General features: G+C 39.7%; 1 protein-coding gene across 1 annotated transcript; it reads left to right on the top strand.

The window, feature by feature from the left end:
- Positions 1 to 2617: 2617 nt before the first annotated feature.
- On the top strand, positions 2618 to 21162 carry LOC311048672 (uncharacterized protein; the record flags this gene model as incomplete). The annotated part of the gene is made up of 21 exons (XM_084061932.1): positions 2618 to 2651; positions 2768 to 2956; positions 3205 to 3306; positions 4757 to 4953; positions 5209 to 5392; positions 5467 to 5552; positions 5665 to 5784; positions 6541 to 6725; positions 7066 to 7271; positions 8361 to 8549; positions 10475 to 10623; positions 10730 to 10802; positions 11421 to 11453; positions 12444 to 12599; positions 16653 to 16685; positions 16782 to 17081; positions 17596 to 17901; positions 18304 to 18336; positions 20134 to 20361; positions 20454 to 20771; positions 21143 to 21162. The coding sequence occupies 21 exons, from the start codon at positions 2618 to 2620 to the stop codon at positions 21160 to 21162; spliced, it is 3141 nt and encodes a 1046-aa protein (XP_083918058.1).
- Between the last annotated feature and the right edge of the window lie 39 nt (positions 21163 to 21201).

Below are 21201 nucleotides of genomic sequence, written 5' to 3'. Positions count from 1 at the left end.
CAAGCTAAACTTTATTTTCATGCTGTTTTATGCTGCTCAGTTTGGGTATTCTTCCTGCTTGTCTTGGTTGAATTATTATAGTATGCTAGCTAAGCTATTAGCTGAAACTTTTACATGTGCTACAACATATTTATTGATTTGTTTTATTTTATCTAAGTAGGTAATTCACATACAGTTCAAAAGCTTAAATGCTAGGTTTTGATGGAGGCTTTGAACAGGTCGGGGGTGGGGTGGAGGTGTCTACAGTCTGCAGTCTGCACTCTGAAACTGGCTTCTCTGGAATCAAGTCAACTAACATATACTGCTTTTTAGACTTTTACTGGGGCCAGTTAAACATTGCAGTCACATGTAGGTTCTCTTTTAGAGCAGTGTAGATGTGGAATTGTGTTGTTTGTGTAGATAAACAACTAAATAGATCCTAATTGTGTTTTCCTTGTATTTCAGCGGCTTGCAGGACTCTCTTTGAGTCTCTGAGAAGAAGCCATCGCCTGGACCAACCAGAGAATGCTGACCAGAAGAAAAAGATGAATGCCTCAATGAAGAGCCGACAGAGAAGATTGAGGGTAAGTTATATGGAACTGTTTGTAAGATGTTTTTTTGTTTTACATTCTGTGTTCCTGTAATAATGGTAATGTAATACATAATTTAATTGCTATTCTATGTTTTACAGTTGATGACCACCAGGACTGCATGTCTGGAGTCTGATGGAGAAAGGGCCGTGTGGGCGCACGCAGGCCCAGATGAAGAGGACGGCATCGTAGATGGACGGGCGGTGTGGATTGTTTCATCTCCACCCGAGAGAGATGAGGAGCTTTCTGCTTTATGCCAGGTGCTTCAGGAGAGGAAAGACAACCGAAGAGACCCGCGTTCCCTTCATCACCACCGCGTGCGGCGAGACACACTGGCACAGAACAGCTCATTTTTAGCTCTCTTACACAGTAACTAAGTTGTCCAGTTTGGTGGAGGGACTCCAAAGACAAGAGAGGCCGTTCAGCGAGACACTGCCTGAGAGACAGAACTACAATTTCTTTTTGTTATTATTGTCCCCTTTGTGGGAGTTTTGTACAACTTCTGGGGGTCCCTGGAAAAAAACATTTGGAGATGGGGATTTTTTTTTTTACTGTTTTAGAAGATATTTGTAGAATCCCCAGAAACAAAGATTTGAGTAACAAATGTTCGCTTTAAGAAAATATATATATTCAAAGATTTGCACAAATTTTCCACGATTTTGGTGCAGATTTGGTTCCATTTGTACACTCTCAGAGTTACAGACCCGTAAGGGTCCATTTGGTTCCATTTGTACACTCTCAGAGTTACAGACCCATAAGGGTCCATTTGGTTCCTATCCATCATTTAGCTGGGGACCCCCTGGAACCCCCTCAAGGACCCCTGGGGATTTTTTGTTTTTACTGTTTTAGAAGATATTTGTAGAATCCCCAGAAACAAAGATTTGAGTAACAAATGTTCGCTTTAAGAAAATATATATATTCAAAGATTTGCACACATTTTCCACGATTTTGGAGCAGATTTGGTTCCATTTGTACACTCTCAGAGTTACAGACCCATAAGGGTCCATTTGGTTCCTATCCATCATTTAGCTGGGGAACCCCTGGAACCCCCTCAAGGACCCCTGGGGATTTTTTTTTACTGTTTTAGAAGATATTTGTAGAATCCCCAGAAACAAAGATTTGAGTAACAAATGTTCGCTTTAAGAAAATATATATATATTCATATGTTTTTTTTTTATCAATAAACACAATTTACCTGACTGAGATTATTGCCTATTTGTTTTCAGAATCATGTATGTGTGTGTGTGTGTGTGTGTGTATATAACTAAATAAATGCATACATAACATATAAATATATATATATATATATATATATATATATATATATATATATATATATATATATATATATATATATATATATATAAATAAATAAATAAAATAAGGGGGGGGGCACCCCCCCCCCCCCAAGATCCCTAGGAGGGGGGGTCACCTTGTGAGCCCCCCCCCCCCCCCCCCCCCCACACACAATGTGACCCCCAAAATGAGGGCGGGATGCCCACCTACGTCACAGCCAATCATACGTGGCTTATTGCACATGCTCAGTAGCATTACTCGAGATAGGGAGGGGGGATCTCCCCCCTACCAAATTGTGGAAATCTAGGTCAGGGCTGAAGGTGTGATTTTCTGGCAGCAACCCCAGCAGGGGGTCACGCATACTTAATTTGGTACCATACAGGAGTTTACCGACCTACAAAACTTTGAGTTTTCCGAGTGGGAAACTCTTGTAAATTCTTGTAAATTCTCTGAGTTTACATCTCATATTCATCGGTTTTCATAGCCGGAAACCTTGTTTTTTTTGCAGTGGCACATGCAGTAACATGCAATAATAAGACCATACTTTTTTTGTCTTCACTCCTATGCTAACAAACCTAGAAATACCCAACTCCAAAAATACAGTAAAACTAAATAAACAGTTATAATTCACCTTCTTCATAGTTGACACTACAACACAACCAGTGGATATTCAACAATTCACACGAACAACATATTACCTTATTGTCTCCGGTTATAGAACAGTCTCTACTAATTCAAGAGTAAAAAAAGAGATGTTGAAGATGTTTGATGCCCTTTACAATCCATGTACTGATTAACTGTTTTCTTGTTAATTGTGGAGTTAGGATTATTCTACATTGGAGTGGATGGTGAGTAAGTTCATTTTATTATATTCTGACTCTTTATGTTTTGTGTATCTGTAGTTGTGAGTCAGGACAACCCCGACATCTTCTCTATAACTCTGTTTGAGGAGAACATCTACTGGACAGACTGGGAGACCAAATCCATCTACAGAGCCCACAAGACTCAGGGTACCAACAAGACCAAGCTCATCAGCACCACAGACAGACCATGGGGCATCCACATCTACCACCCCTATAGACAACCTGAGGGTCTGTACCACCTACTGTATACAACACTCTCATTATTACTCTTCATGCTGGTTTATGACTTTTATCTGTTTTGAAACGTGCTATAGAAATATAACTGCATTCTTCTTCTTTTTATTATATATTAGTAGTCACAGCAGTCGCGATAGTAGTATTCTTTTTTTTTTATATATAGTAGTATTCTAACATAGGTGTGGGTTCTCTAGTGTGTCATGTGTCATAACCATAAACATGTTTTCTCCACCCTACAGTATCAGGTCATCCATGTCAGACCAACAATGGAGGCTGCAGTCACCTGTGTCTGCTCTCACCTGGAGGAGGCTACAAGTGTGCCTGTCCTCCTTACTTCTGTTGTACGTACACACACACACACACACACACACACACACACACACACACACACACACACACACACACACACACACACACACACACACACACAGTCAGTCAGTCAGTCAGTCAGTCAGTCAGTCAGTCAGTCAGTCAGTCAGTCAGTCAGTGTAATAGTGTGTAGTTTATAATGGTGTACCTACAGTATATATAAAATACAATGAAATAAAATCAATGGGGTAGGGTGGGCTGCATAAAGATAAACACATAAACACTGCAATATTGATGGAGAACTTTACATGCCATGTATAACTGTCACCTTTTCATACTGTATAATAGCATCATCATGTGACTGCAATGTGTTCTTGTTGGAGGATGACTCTGCTTTCCTGGTCGTTGACAAGAACAAATTGCAGGTTGAAAAAGCCTATAGCTCAGAGCTCTGTGAAATCTGCACATGGGTCACTGATAACAAACTATCATTACACCTGGTAGAACTGAATCCATTCTTTTTGGGTCCAAAATGAACCTCAGTAAAGCCACAGACTTTATGATCAGAGTGGGTGACAATGTTATCACAAGGAATGAAGAGATTATTTACCTGGGTAGTATTTTAGAAAGCGGTGATAAATTAGCAACAACAGTAAGGACACTATCTGGATGTCATTTTGACTATACATGCTCCTCAGGTACTCTTAACACCTCAAAGGCACTAAAATCAAAACTACAGACCTCTCAAAACAAACTGATCAGACTACTACTAGACCTCACACCTAGGACTCACCTAACCCCCACTCATGATGCTAGGGTGGGATGGATCAGGGTAGAGGACAGCGTACAGAAATTAGCAAGTGGCCTGGTTTTCAAGATACTTAAGGGACCAGTGCCCATGCATCTGTCAAACTACTTCAATAGAGTGATAAACGCCCATGGGCACAACACCAGAGGGAGCTCCACTGATCTCATCCTCCTCAGATTTGGCAGGAATATGATGATGAATTAATTCTACTATGATGCCACCAAAATGTGGAATGTCCTGCTATACCACCAGACATCACAAAGTGTGACTCCCTACCTTACTTTAAAACCACAATTTTCTAGACAAGACAAGTCTTCTAGCTGCCAAAAGAAATTACCCCCCACTGTGTTTATGTAAATATACTTTTACTGCTCCTAGTATTGATTATATATTGTATAGTATTGTGTGTCTTTAAATGTCTTGATGAATTGAATACACAGGACCACAATGGAAACAAAGCCCTCAGGGCCTCTTGTGTTATCCTTTTAGCATTATTGTACGTTTACCTAACTGTTAATAAAGTATTCATTCAATCAATCAATACAGAATGAATTGAAAACAATATAAATATAAAGGATATAAACATACAGAAGGAATAGAATGGTAGTTGTTGTGTTAATCCAACAACTACCATTCTATTCATCTGTTCTTCTCCTCCTTTGTGTCATTTCCAGCTGGAACAGAGCAGACATGTGATGTTCCAGTCTATACTTGTCACAACGGGAACTGTGTTGGTGACACATTGCTGTGTGACAGTAAGGACGACTGTGGTGACGGCTCTGATGAGCTCAACTGCTTTGTTAACGAGTGTTTGAACAAGGAGCTGAGTGGCTGCTCCCAGATCTGTGAAGACCTCTACATAGGCTTCAAGGTATGGAAACGACACTGTCATTGTACACAGATTCCACAAAGACACTAATGAAACATCTGGTCATCATCTCTGTTCCTGTCTCCTTACATGATCTGTTCCTGTCTCCTTACAGTGTACATGATCTGTTTCTGTCTCCTTACAGTGTACATGATCTGTTCCTGTCTCCTTACAGTGTACATGATCTGTTTCTGTCTCCTTACAGTGTACATGATCTGTTTCTGTCTCCTTACATGATCTGTTCCTGTCTCCTTACAGTGTAAATGCCAGCCTGGCTTCCATCTGCAGGACGATGAGAAGACGTGTGGGGACATAGATGAGTGTAGCACCACCTATCCCTGCACCCAGCGCTGCATCAACACACCTGGCAGCTTCCACTGTCTCTGTGTGGAGGGCTTCCAGCTCAGCCCTGAAGACCCCACCATCTGCAAGTCCACGTCTGGTAAGAAACAACCATAGTCCTGCTTTGAGAGCTGTGTGGATTTTTAAATGTAAACCATGTCTCACTTTCTCCAGAGGTGGAGCCATTCCTAATATTTGCCAGCGGCAAGTATCTGAGGAAGATGAACTTGAACGGCTCCAATGACACAGTGCTCAAACAGGTGAAAACACTGAACATAACAACACATCCTATACAATACTCTGTACAGACTGCTTTAGACATGTTGGAATGTATTCCTGTCAGAGACTAACACAACTACTGTGGTGTGACAGGACTTATCCAGGGCATGGGCTCTGGACTTTAACTATCAGCAGCAGATGATCTACTGGACAGACAGCACTCCCCCAAACAGCACGATCAGTCGCATGAACATCAATGGCAGTGACATCCAGGTCAGTGTGACAATGACAACAATGAGGACATTCAAATTGTATTCTAAATGTTTATATTCTTATTCAAAATGTTTATACTTTTATTCGAATGTTTCTAAATGTTTTGTGATATCACCGTTAATGTGTTAAGGGACAACTTTGTGTTTTTACAACCAAGGTTTATGTTATAGATTGTAATTAAAGTAAATAAAAGATGAGTGTTAAAAATGTTTAATTTACTGCTTTTTATAGTTTTAGCAATTTTCGCGAGCTTTCTTACAGTGGGTGGGGGCATTCTGTCCGGTGGCTAAATATGTATTTTTTTACACAATAACCCGGTGTTTTCTTTATTATTATTTACAGTAGCTCTTCTAGCCCCCAATAACTCACATCTGGCCATCAAAGACCACAGGACCTTTTTTATTGTGTAAAAAAGGCATATTTAGCCACCGGACAGAATGATAAAACTATAGAAAGCAGTAAATGAAAAAAAAAATAACACTCATCTTTTATTTACTTTAATTACAAGCTAAAATATAAACATAGGTTGTAAAAAAACAAAGTTGTCCTTTTTTCTGGTGGCTCAGCCATGTTCTCCCTCTGAGCCGCGAGGACCAGAGTTTGAATCCGACTCCTTGTCTTGTTTTCTATGTTTCTCCTCTCTCTGTGTCACTCTACACTATCCAATCTAACAAATAAAACAAACAAATGGCAAAATAAATGCTTTAAAGTGAAAGAAAGACAGAAAGAAAGAAAGCTTGTATTGCTCGTTGACAGGTCCTTCACAACACGATCAGCATAACATGGGGTCTGGCTGTTGATTGGATAGGAGGAAACCTGTACTGGTGTGACAGAGACAGTGACACCATAGAGGTGTCCAAACTAAACGGGTCTTACAGAACAGTCCTGGTCAACACCAGCCTGGACCTGCCACGTGGCATGGCTGTAGATGTACGCTACGGGTAAGAGCACTCTGGTGTGATCATAACTGAATCTATATAAGTAAAACTGATAAGATTGCTGCACATACTTAATGCAGTTCTAAGTTGAAAAGAAAATTAATATGGGTGGCATTTACCACAAGAGGGCACAATAATATATTAAGTTTGGGGCATGGCTCCTGGCATCCCTTTCTAGCTGTCTATACTCTCTGGAGCTCCTATGAAGCAAATCATAGTAAAGCATGAAAAGGATTTTTGAACCATGGATGAAGTCTCATATTGCCTGTCTACTAGTACTGTACACTCACTGTATGTGTGATTTGTTGTGAATAGTGACTCTGACACAGTGTCTCTCTGACAGATATTTGTACTGGACAGACACAGGTGTCAACCCTCACATAGAGAGGATGGGGATGGACGGCACCAACAGGAGAGTCATCGTGAAGGAGAAGATATCCTTGCCCTTTGGTCTGACACTAGACTACATCAATGATCGCATCTACTGGACTGATGACGAGGAGGATTACATTGAGTTTGCCAACCTGGACGGAACCAACAGACACACAGGTAACACTCACGCAAACATGCACAAACGCGCGTACACGCACACGCACACGCATGTGTGTCAAAGGTTCCTTCTCTAAATGTGGTGTTATCTCTACAGATGTGTTAATATGAAGGAAAAAAAATGTAAAGCACAAAAAAATAATAAGTTGTTTTGCTCTTTTCTACTGTTTGTCAATGGGCGAGTTGATGCCCAAATCTCACGTCACAAAATGAAAAATATAAATTTTGGGCAAGATTTTAAGAACACAACCTGTAATTACACAGTTAACACGTTAATTATTTAAGTTAAATTACTAAGCTGGATTTCATGCCTGTGTATAAGAATAGCTTTTGCTCATTTTCCTGAGTATTTGAAGAATAGCAATGAAAGAAGTGACGTTATTATCGTTTATACTTTATTGATGCATTTGAACCAATTATGTACCTTTATTAAAAGCATAAACCCCTTGAGATGTACTGTACAGTATCATTTCATTTTCGAGGGGGTCCTTATCACAAGTACACAAAAAGTACAATAAGGGTTTGTTCATGCATTGACATACCCATGTAAAGCTATATGAACAAAACTACAGAGCGTTACATACAGTACATGCACATGCAGTAACATGCAAAAATATGACCATAAGAATTATAATTCACTTTTTTTGTCTTCACTCCTATATGCTAAATAAACAGTTATAATTCACCTTCTTCACAGTTGACACTACAAAACAACCAGTGGATATTCAACAATTCACATGAACCAAATATTACCCTTATTTTCTGCTGTTATACACAAATCCACAGAGCGCTGCCCTGCGCGCAGCCATTGCTGCGGTGTCAACGCTCCGCGGACGCGACACCGCAGCAATGGCCACCTACAGGCAGCTACAGGCAGCGCGTCTGTGGATTCGTCTATAGAACAGTCTACTAATTCAAGAGTAAAAAAAAGAGATGTTGAAGATGTGTGATGCCCTTTACAATCCATGTACTGATTAACTGTTTTCTTGTTAATTGTGGAGTTAGGATTATTCTACATTGGAGTGAATTGTGATGGTGAGTAAACACATTTTATAATATTCTGACTCTTTATGTTTTGTGTATCTGTAGTTGTGAGTCAGGACATCCCTCTCATCTGGGCTATAACTCTGTTTGAGGAGAACATCTACTGGACAGACTATGAGACCGAATCCATCTACAGAGCCCACAAGACTCAGGGTACCAACAAGACCAAGCTCATCAGCCCCACAGACATACCATATGGCATCCACATCTACCACCCCTATAGACAACCTGAGGGTCTGTACCACCTACTGTATACAACACTCTCATTATTACTCTTCATGCTGGTTTATGACTTTTATCTGTTTTGAAACGTGCTATAGAAGTATAATTACATTCTTCTTCTTCTTCTTTTCAGGTTTAAATAGGTAAAAAGTACCCTTTACATTTCTTTATTGGAACAAGGCTTCATGATATCCTCAGAAACAGCTATTTTAACGCAACAAAGTGAATTACCACCATTTTAGTTAATTCTGATGGTCTTTTTACCTTCTATGGTATACGCATCAATTTTGACCCTTAACACACCAAGTGTCACCATTTTTAATAATAATATTTTTTTTGTGGTAGTCTATTAGCTAGATTAGCTACCTCATTTTCCATTTGTCTTCATTATAGGAAATGTAATGAGTGAATTTTAACATGATGGTTGCTAATCACTGAGTTATACTGTGTGTCAACGAGGTCATCACGGCCTCGTTGACATTAATTGTCTGTCTTTGAAAATGCCATGTCTTGACCAAAAATACATAGTAAAAAAAAAAAGTACACAGGAGCCGAGATACAGATTTTTTAAGTAATAAGTTAACCAACAGGTGAATGGAGCAGCAAATCTTCGGATCACAATATCTTGGGTTCTGTTTGAGGAAAATGTATGTTTTTTTTTACGTCAGTGGCAGCATTGGTAAACGGGAATAATTATGTTTTTTACGTCAGTATTAGTGAATTTAAAAGATGAAACCCCAACCCTAACCCAACATAATATGTTAAAAAGTGTTTACATGGATATGAATGCATAACAAGTCAGCTATGAGGTGGGAGGGAAAAAAAAAAGATAATCTTTTTTTGAGTATTTTGGGCTGAGTTAAATCATAGGTCAAATTTGACCCGCTAACACCAAACGTGTATGCAGGTTTGTAACACAATAAAAGGGTTAAAGGTGCTTGCCATGCCAATGGCAAAACACTTATAGTAATCCGCCATACTTAATAATATTTATTCTTCCCGCACGGTTGACACAACAAAGTAAAGGCTGGCTGCGGCTGCACTGAGCCTGAGCTCTCTGTGAATGAATAAAAATGCCAAAACACAAATTTCATTTCACCGTTTTACGGTTTTCGTTTTAGACGTGACCAATGAGAAGCAGATTGTATTGTCTGTAAAGCTGGCACTTATGTGTCCATCGCAAATAAAAGTTCTTTAGACCTGCAAGCCCATATCAACACTGTAAAGAACAAGACAGCTGTGTGAGGTGAGCACTTCTGCAGATTAAATTGACCAAATATGTTGTACAACATGCCAAAGCAGAAGATGTGATGGTTTGAAGAATGGGCTACCTCTCTTCTTCTAATATAAGCCTAAGACTTAAGAGTGATATTATTTTTATTTAGTTACAAAGCTGGATATTCATACAGAAGTCAAGAGGTATAACTCTGAGAGTTTACAAATAAAATGTGTACACTCAGAGTTACAGACCTGTAAAGGGTCCATTTGGAAGCCCCTCAACAAACCCTGAGGGTCCCTGGACCACACCTTTGAGAACCACTGCTATACTATGTGACAGATTGTTTTAGTTATAGAGAGATTATTGAATTTTCAATTCAAACAGAATGTGTGTGTGTGTGTGTGTGTGTGTGTGTGTGTGTGTGTGTGTGTGTGTGTGTGTGTGTGTGTGTGTGTGTGTGTGTGTGTGTGTGTGTGTGTGTGTGTGTGTGTGTGTGTGTGTGTGTGTATATATATATATATATATATATATATATATATATATATATATATATATATATATATATATATAGTGTAGAACAGTTAGAGGGTTGTAGTCACTCTCGTTCCTAACAACACCTCATAGCTGCTCTAAACTCACATTAAACCACAGCCTGGTGTGTCTTATTGGTTTATTCTAACATATAGGTGTGTTTTCTCATGTTTTCTCCACCCTGCAGTGGCCGGTCACCCTTGTCAGACCAACAATGGAGGCTGCAGTAACCTGTGTCTGCTCTCACCTGGAGGAGGCTACAAGTGTTCCTGTCCCACCAACACCTACTTGACAGCTGATGGCAAGCAGTGCATGTCCATCTGCACTGCCAGCCAGGTGATTCACCTCGCCTTCACTTGTGTTACGCTGTATGACTTTATGTCTCATGTCTGCTTTTGATACATTACTGATTCTAAACATAATCCTCTGTCTCCCCCATCAGTTTGTTTGTAAGAATGAAAAGTGCATTCCATTCTCATGGAAATGTGACGTGATAGACGACTGTGAGAACTGCTGTGAGTTGACACACACACACACACACACACACACACACACACACACACACACACACACACACACACACACACACACACACACACACACACACACACACACACACACACACACACACACACACACACACACACACACACACACACACATTGATATTTATGATAAACTGCAACACCTTGATGATGTCACATGACATAAGATGAAGTTACACCACACAGAGTAACAGGTGCTTGGCTGGCTTTTTATTAGTGTCCAACATATGAACTGTCAAATGTGATAGAAATCTAAACACATGTGTGTAATAAAGTTATATCAGTGAAGAGGTCAATTCAGTTCAACAGATTATTCTGTTGCATTATACAGTAATTCGATGTTTCAAACAGAAAGTGACACAATTAATTGTATTCGCGCTCATCAACAAACTATATTCCATAAAACTGTTGTCAATCCGGCATACATATTTTAATCTGTTTTGGTATAAATCATTAATTTCATCATCAGGAGAAACAAAGGACATCTTGTCCTGTATTTCAACACATCAACAAGCTGCTGTATTCGTAGAGAGGATCCATGTTCTCTGTTAAAGTGAAACTCATTTATTTGATGTTTTTTCTCCTCAGCTCTCCAGGTTAAACCAACACACAACTCAACAGGTAAACAAAGATGAAAGAAGAACAACTGATCATAGATTACAGTGTTGTAATACAATGATGTAATGTTGTAATGAAAGTAATGCTGTTTTAATGCTTACTCTGTACAGAGTCTGATGATGATGTAACTATACTGGTTGTCTAATAGTGATTAATCATGTGTAAAGAACACCATTAGATATTTATTTATTTTGTTTAAACACTTTGTTTTTATTTAACCATTTGTTATTTAAGGTGTCTTGTAGCCAGGTCTTATTAGAGTTTGGAGCTTAGACGTATATGAGCTCTAGAGGAGGACATTGTTTCATGTTAGTTAGACGTATATGAGCTCTAGAGGAGGACATTGTTTCATGTTAGTTAGTCGTATATGAGCTCTAGAGGAGGACATTGTTTCATGTTAGTTAGTCGTATATGAGCTCTAGAGGAGGACATTGTTTCATGTTAGTTAGACGTATATGAGCTCTAGAGGAGGACATTGTTTCATGTTAGTTAGACGTATATGAGCTCTAGAGGAGGACATTGTTTCATGTTAGTTATTTTCTTTCTCTTTGAGTATTGAAATATTAATTCAGTTTGTTTATCGGCTTATGTTAAAAATGTATATTGTTACGTTTCTATACATTTTAGGTATTATTATCATATTAATATATCATTTATATCATCGTATTATATCATGTAATATGTGTCCTCCTCTGTGTGTACAGTTAAACAACTTCCACATGCATTCATATAGGATTCATGTAACTTCTGTTTTGTTTTAATGAATTAATATTTTATTAACACTGCATACGATGGGACCCTTTAGATTTGTATTTCTTCTAAATGATGTATTCCCCCCCCCAGAGTCAGTGAGGTTGGTGAATGGGACTAGTGTGTGTTCAGGCAGAGTGGAGGTGAAGTCTGATCAGTCGTGGGTCTCAGTGTGTGAAGGTGACTTTGACCAGCAGGATGCAGAGGTGGTCTGTAGGGAGCTTGGCTGCGGGACTCCTTCAGTCCTCCAGGGGGCGCTCTATGGAGAAGTGAATGCTTCAATGTGGACCAAAGAGTTCCAGTGTGAAGGCAACGAGTCTGTTCTCCTGGACTGTAGAACCTCAGACTCAACTAGAAACACCAGCTCACCTGACAAGACTGTTGAACTCACCTGCTCAGGTAAAAGATAAACTATACTTTGGTTTGGATTATTACTTACCAAAATATGAGCTATTATATGTGATATGAATCTACAAATGTAATAAGACTTTCTTTAACTGCTTATTCTCTGTACAGTCTGATCATGTCAGGTTGGTGGGCGGAACCACTACCTGAACGGGTTTACTAAATAGTGATTAGTTACATGTAAATAAATCAATTTATTATTTAAGGTGCTTGTGGTGATGTTTAGTAGAAACATACATGTTGAGTCACAAGGGTGGAGAGTAGAGCAGATATGGTCTCTCTGTAGTTTGGCAGGACCAGGTCTTATAGTGGAGTATGGGTACAGGACCAGGTCTTATAGTGGAGTATGGATACAGGACCAGGTCTTATAGTGGAGTATGGATACAGAACCAGGTCTTATAGTGGAGTATGGGTACAGGACCAGGTCTTACAGTGGAGTATGGGTACAGGACCAGGTCTTATAGTGGAGTATGGATACAGAACCAGGTCTTATAGTGGAGTATAGTTACAGGACCAGGTCTTACAGTGGAGTATGGTTACAGGACCAGGTCTTACAGTGGAGTACGGATACAGAACCAGGTCTTACAGTGGAGTATGGGTACAGGACCAGGTCTTACAGTGGAGTACGGATACAGGACCAGGTCTTACAGTGGAGTATGGTTACAGGACCAGGTCTTACAGTGGAGTATGGATACAGGACCAGGTCTTACAGTGGAGTATGGAACTTCTATGATCTCTAGAGGATGACTGATGATGATGATGATGATGATGATGATGATGATAATGATGATTGACATTGTGTTATTACGGGGCCAGAGCTCAGCTCTGGACCTTTTTTGTTATTGGCAGTATTCTGTCACTTTTTCTTTTTCTTCTTCTGCCACTTTTCGCAGTTCTGGCTGAACCGTGCATACGCTTTTTACGAAACTCGTCCATATGGTAGATGGTCATGAAAAACTATCAAGAAATAATTCTCAAAATCTTTCGTCCAAAGGTGGCGCTATAGCACTCAATTGAAAATGGCAACTTTGAACAGGTACAACTCATGTCCTGTTTGACCTACAGCCATGAAACTTGGATACACATATGCGTCTCCTCATGCTGAACAACTTTCACCCTCTGACTTTTGACCTCTGACCTTTAGATCTCCCACCATTTTGAATTATATGAAAAACAGTCATTGGCTCCTAACTTCTGCATTTTTTCACTTATGGAAATTCCGCCGCCTAGAAGTTGTCGGCAGAGGTCCAAAGTTCAAGTTTTAAACGTTTCGTGCAGATTGCTCCAAAATCCTAGGATTCCATAGATTTTAACTATTGCAGTTTTATGAAAATTATTCATCTGCGCCTAAAACATACATGCAGACTCACATTTCTTTGAAACTTTGCAGAAATGTACAGGGTCATTCCAAATATCACTGAAACCAATCTTACTCCAATTGGCCAAAGGGGGGCGCTATAGCAATTTTTTGAAAATGCAGACTTTAAACAGGCATAAGTCATGCCTCGTTTGGCCAAAAGTCGTGAAACTTTCTTACACATGTGCCTTGACTCATGAGGAACACACGTATCGATTTGACCATAAGCTCCGCCCTTAGATTTTCCGCAATTTTGAGCAGTTTGAAAAATACTTGTTTTTGCCAGTTCTGGCTTAACCGTGCATACGCTTTTTACGAAACTCGGCCATATGGTAGATGCTCATGAAAAACTACCAGGAAATAATTCTCACACTCATTCGTCAAAGGGTGGCACTATAGCACTCAATTGAAAGTGCCAACTTTGAACAGGTACAACTCATGCCCTGTTTGACCTACAACCATGAAACTTCGATACACACATGCGTCTCTTCATGCCCGACAACTTTTGACCTCTGACCTTTAGATCGCCCACCATTTTGAATTATATGAAAAACAGCCATTGGCTCCTAACTTTTGCATTTTTTCACTTATGGAAATTCCGCCGCCTAGAAGTTGTCGGCAGAGGTCCAAAGTTCAAGTGTTAAACGTTTCGTGCAGATTGCTCCAAAATCCCAGGATTCCATAGATTTTAACTATTGCAGTTTTATGAAAATTATTCATCTGCCCCTAACACATACATGCAAGACTCAGATTTCTTTGAAACGTTGCAGTAATGTAGAGAGTCATTCCAAATATCACTGAAACCAATCTCACTCCAATTGGCCAAAAGGGGGCGCTATAGCAATTTTTTTAAAATGCAAACTTTAAACAGGCAAAAGTCATGCCTCGTTTGGCCGAAAGTCGTGAAACTTGCTTACACTTGTGCCTTGACTCATGAGGAACACATCTATCGCTTTGACCAGTAAGCTCCGCCCTTAGATTGTCCGCAATTTTGAGCAGTTTGAAAAACACTTAAACCCAGGATTTTTCAGCTATTTGCGTGAAACTGTATCATCTGTGTGATCTCCTTTTTCACAGTTACTTGTCTGTTGGCCCAATGGCGTCTCCCTTAAATGAATGCCTCACAATCTCAAGGTCGCCGGTTCAAGCCTCACTTGATGCAGACTTAATTTAAGTTGAATTGCAAACAACATGACTATATCAATGAATACATGTGCAAATGGTAAAGATAACCTGAAATGCTTATTTGAGAGTACGTTTTTTCAACGTATGACATACTTCATTATGAAAATAGCTGATCTACAATCTCACAACTTTTCATGGTTTGTGAGCTTGTAGATCGGCTACTTTCACTAGTTTTGGTTCTGAGGAGATGTACAATTTCTTCATTGGTAAATGGTTTGTGAACGAGTGATCTTAGTGTTAGTGAAACAGGGGCTTGGTTCATGAAAGAAGGCAAGAGTTTATGATCTTCAACAGACAATATCAGCCTGGACAAAGCTATAGCACTATAGGTAGTGTTGCAGCCTATTAGTCTGAAGGTTGAGAGTTCGAATCCTGTTAATGGCAGTAGGTTGAGATGTCCAATCAAACCATTATGTTTCCAACTCTCTCTCTCTCATCAATCTATTGTTTCCATGTCACTCTCTCTCTCTTCAATCTATTCCGTTTCCATGTCTCTCTCTCTCTCTCTATTCACTGGCCCGGTATTATCGCTGCTTGCAGCTATATTTTTAGTTATTGTTGTTCTCATTGAGTATTTAACTATTCATTCAGTTTGTTTATGGGTTTACTGGGTTTATATTGATGTGTATCTATTCATTTTAGGTATCATTTAATATTTGTTTTTTTACTCTTTGTTTACAAAGGTAATAATTTCTCTCTCTCTCTCTCTCTCTCTCTCTCTCTCTCTCTCTCTCTCTCTCTCTCTCTCTCTCTCTCTCTCTCTCTCTCTCTCTCTCTCTCTCTCTCTCTCTCTCTCTCTCCCCAGAGTCAGTGAGGTTGGTGAATGGGACTAGTTCATGTTCAGGCAGAGTGGAGGTGAAGTATAATCAGTCGTGGGTCTCAGTGTGTGAAGGTGACTTTGACCAACAGGATGCAGAGGTGGTCTGTAGGCAGCTTGGCTGTGGGGCTCCTTCAGTCCTCCAGGGGGCGCTCTATGGAGAAGTGAATGCTTCAACGTGGACCAAAGAGTTCCAGTGTGAAGGCAGTGAGTCTGTTCTCCTGGACTGTAGAACCTCAAACTCAACTAGAAACACCTGCTCATCTAACAAGACTGTTGAACTCACCTGCTCAAGTAAAATACACTATGCTTTTGGTTTGAATAATTACTTTCCAAAATATGAAGTATTATATGTGATAAGAATCTAAAAATGCTGCGTATAGTTATTAACATTATGACAGTGAAGATATCGATATCACTCAATTCAATGAATGTTATTTGTTATAAACAAACTGTTACTTTTCATTTCTGTATACATTTTATTTTCATCTGTTTTTATATAAGTCATACATTTCATCATTCACTCATTCCCAGCTTGTTGATATCAAATAAATATCATCAAACAGGAGAATCAAAGGACATCTTGTCCTGTATTCCAACACATCAACAAGCTGCTATTGGTATAGACTAGAGGAACCATGTACTCTGTTAAAGTGAAACTCATTTATTTAATGATTTTTCTCCTCAGCTCTGCAAGTTAAACCAACACACAACTCAACAGGTAAACACAGATAAAAGAAGAACAATTGAAAATAGATTGCAGTCTTGAAGGTCTTTTAATTAAAGTAATACTTTTTACTGCTTATTCTCTGTACAGAGTCTGGTGATGTCAGGTTGGTGGGAGGAACCAGTCACTGTAGTGGCATACTGGAGATGAAACACCAGGGAGAGTGGAGACCATTGTTGGCTTGGTTTGACTGGAACAGGATGTCATCATCTGTAGTGTGTAGACAGCTGGACTGTGGCTTTGCTGTCTCAACAGAATTTACTTCTCTTTCTACGCATCAAGCTGGATGGGTGATTCCATCTTCCTGTGTTGGCTCTGAGTCTTCACTGATGGAGTGTGGACCAGTAAAGTCTTATGATTCCACTGTCACACTGAAGGTGAACTGTTCAGGTAAAACAATTACTTCAACAAAGACACTAATCTTTACATTCTCTTATATCATTGCGCTCTCTCTCACACACTCTATAGCTTGTCTCTACTGTGCATATCTGTCCCTCTATATCTGCATGTCTCTGTGGATTTTAAAAGTTGTGTTGTGTTATTATCAAAATGCATTTAAAATGTGCCATTTCTTTTCATCTGGAGTTCACAGTGTATTCAGTGCATTTAAAATAAAGACTTGACATGTGTAAAGAACTCCATTTGTTATTTAAGTTGTCTTGTTATGTTTTTTTACTAGATAAATGCAGATTGAGTGACATGACTTGATAGTAGAGCAGATCTATGTTTAGACTTAATAGAGTATGTAAAGTTCCAGATGCATTCTTTAAAGATTCATGTATCCATTGGCGTGGTTTAATACATCAATCTTTTAAATGATAATGCTTACTCTCTCTCCATACTATGCAATACATCTCCCCCTCTCTCTCTCTCTCTCTCTCTCTCCCTCTCTCTCTCTCTCCAGAGTCAGTGAGGTTGGTGAATGGGACTAGTGTGTGTTCAGGCAGAGTGGAGGTGAAGTCTAATCAGTCGTGGGTCTCAGTGTGTGAAGGTGACTTTGACCAGCAGGATGCAGATGTGGTCTGTAGGGAGCTTGGCTGTGGGGCTCCTTCCGTCCTCCAGGGGGCGCTCTTTGGAGAAGTGGAGGGTCCAATGTGGTCCAAAGAGTTCCAGTGTGAAGGCAATGAGTTTATTCTCCTGGACTGTAGAACCTCAGACTCAACTAGAAACACCAGCTCACCTGACAAGACTGTTGGACTCACCTGCTCAGGTAAAAGATAAACTATTACTTTTGCTTGGATTGTTACTTATTCAAATCTGAACTTTTATATGTGATTTGAATCTATATGTGCCACATATATTTGTAATAACATTAGGGGAGTGAAGAAATCTTTATATCCATTTCAATTCAGTCCAATGGATTATCTCTTGGCATGATGCAGTAATTAGAATCACAGAAGGTGACAAATTGAAAGTTATTTGCAATCATCAAACAAACAGTTAATTGATATCCCTGTATATGACTCATTTTCATCAATAAATAGCATCAAACAGAAGAAACAAAGGATATCTTGTCCTGTATTTCATGCATCTACAAGCTGCTGTATTGGTAGAGAGGATCCATGTTCTCTGTTAAAGTGAAACTCATTTATTTGATGATTTTTCTCCTCAGCTCTCCAGGTTAAACCAACACACAACTCAACAGGTAAACAAAGAATAAAGAAGAACAACTGATTATAGATTACAGTCTTGAAGGTCTTGTTATATGTTTCACTGCTTACTCTACAAAGTGTGTGTGTGTGTGTGTGTGTGTGTGTGTGTGTGTGTGTGTGTGTGTGTGTGTGTGTGTGTGTGTGTGTGTGTGTGTGTGTGTGTGTGTGTGTGTGTGTGTGTGTGTGTGTGTGTGTGTGTGTGTGTGTGTGAGAGAGGGGCATTACTTCCATATATATTAATGCACTTAATCCTTCCTTACTCTTATGAAATCCAATAGAAGATGGCCGCTGTCTTGTCTGTTTGATGAGTGGTTGTTGAAACAAACGAGGCTTCTCTTTTACAGTTCATGTGCACTAGTGCTACTGCTGCTCACACATATCTGATGTTTTGTTGCTGCTCTCCATTGACTATCCTACTTATTAAGGTCGCTCAGTGCTTTCACTTCAGCACAATAGCAAAGTGTTATGTGCTATATTGATCTATACATAAATATGTGATATTTAATATTTTGAGTAATAATTCTCTCTCTCTCTCTCTCTCTCTCTCTCTCTCTCTCTCTCTCTCTCTCTCTCTCTCTCTCTCTCTCTCTCTCTCTCTCTCTCTCTCTCTCTCTCTCTCTCTCCAGAGTCAGTGAGGTTGGTGAATGGGACTAGTATGTGTTCAGGCAGAGTGGAGGTGAAGTCTTATCAGTCGTGGGTCTCAGTGTGTGAAGGTGACTTTGACCAGCAGGATGCAGAGGTGGTCTGTAGGCAGCTTGGCTGTGGGGCTCCTTCAGTCCTCCAGGGGGCGCTCTATGGAGAAGTGAAGGCTTCAATGTGGACCAAAGAGTTCCAGTGTGAAGGCAACGAGTCTGTTCTCCTGGACTGTAGAACCTCAGACTCAACTAGAAACACCAGCTCGCCTAACAAGACTGTTGAACTCACCTGCTCAGGTAAAAGACAAGCTATTTTTTGGTTTAATATTCTATAATACAAGTAATTGTATTGCATTAGTGACACCACGGTGCTAGTTAAGAGATAATGTTAAATGTCAAATAGAAAGAGTATGGAGGTTAGACTTCCATGAGCTCTTTATGACGATGACGATGACTAGTATTGTTTTGTTAACACATTGTCTGCCAGAGTCTATTCATAATGTACTCACCCACTGCCAGCATCTTTTAATCATTTTTTATAGAAACAATGTGAATTACTTGTCCGTTTATTTTTTAACATTGAAGTGAATGGGTTTTGTTTTTTAAATTATCTTATATCTCCTAATTCGTTGTGAATAACGAAAATAAATGATTACCCAAAAATTTGAGATTTTTTTTAGAAATTAAAAAAAAAGGGGAGAATTCTCCCCTTTGGCAGTAAACCTGTTGTTTTTCCTCTTTCTTTTTGTTTGTTTATGGACATACTGTTAGTAATTTATGTTTATGTGTATCTATTTTAAAGATCATGTAACATTTAATATGTGTCTTCATCTCTGTGTGTATAGAGGTACAGTTAAACAACTTGTATCTGATGTGTTTTAAGTAATCATTCTCTCTCTCTTGCGCTCGCGCTCTCGCTCGCTCTCTTGCTCTCGCTTACTCTCGCTTGTTCTCGCTTGTTCTCGCTTGTTCTCGCTTGCTCTCTCTCTCTCTCTCTCTCTCTCTCTCTCTCTCTCTCTCTCTCTCTCTCTCTCTCTCTCTCTCTCTCTCTCTCTCTCTCTCTCTCTCTCTCTCCAGAGTCAGTGAGGTTGGTGAATGGGACTAGTGTGTGTTCAGGCAGAGTGGAGGTGAAGTCTAATCAGTCGTGGGTCTCAGTGTGTGAAGGTGACTTTGACCAGCAGGATGCAGAGGTGGTCTGTAGGGAGCTTGGCTGTGGGGCTCCTTCAGTCCTCCAGGGGGCGCTCTATGGAGAAGTTGAGACTCCAATGTGGACCAAAGAGTTCCAGTGTGAAGGCAACGAGTCTGTTCTCCTGGACTGTAGAACTTCAGACTCAACTAGTAACACCAGCTCAGCTAACACGACTGTTGAACTCACCTGTTCAGGTAAAAGATAAGCTATTTTCTTGCTTTGGTTTAATATTTTATAATACAAGTAAGTGTATTGCATTAATGTTTACGTTATTGCCACTTTACAGTGATTGATAATGTCAGGTTGGTGGGAGGAATCAGTAACTGTACTGGTAAACTGGAGATGAAACACCAGGGAGAATGGAGGCCAGTGGATGGTGGGTTTCACTGGAACCTGAAGTCATCATCTGTAGTGTGTAGACAGCTGGACTGTGGTTCTGCTGTTTCAACAGAAAGGAGTTCTGGTTATACACATCAACCTGTATGGAGGATTACACCTTACTGTGCTGGTTCTGAGACTTCACTGAGCGACTGTGTCATGATGGAGACTTTAGGTATCAAACGGAAAGGTTTGATTACAGGCAGACCCACAGTGATCTGTTCAGGTAACGAAAAACAATGACTTGAACAATGACAGCAATCTTTAAAGTCACTTATTTAATCTCTCATGGAGGATTTTAGTCTCCTATGAGCTATTGGGGAGGATCTGATGATGATTCGTTTTTAGTTGTTTTTTTCCCCTCTTTGCTTAATTGTGAATGTGTTTTTATTGATTAATTATGTATTTCCATATGTATGAATTCAGTCTAGGCTGAGTATATTGCTATTTGTCATTCTCTGTGTGTGTGTGTGTGTGTGTGTGTGTGTGTGTGTGTGTGTGTGTGTGTGTGTGTGTGTGTGTGTGTGTGTGTTTGTGTGTGTGTGTGTGTGTGTGTGTTTAAGGGTGCATTAAAATACTTGCGTGTGATGTGTTTAGATTCCAAAATGCATCCATAATGGATTCATATCAGAGCACATGAGCGGAGCGAGTGGAAA

The sequence above is a fragment of the Gymnoscopelus microlampas genome (assembly GCF_963454915.1).
Source record: "Gymnoscopelus microlampas genome assembly, chromosome: 7".
In the NCBI taxonomy this organism is placed as follows: domain Eukaryota; kingdom Metazoa; phylum Chordata; class Actinopteri; order Myctophiformes; family Myctophidae; genus Gymnoscopelus; species Gymnoscopelus microlampas.
This window is presented reverse-complemented; position numbering and strand designations above follow the sequence as displayed.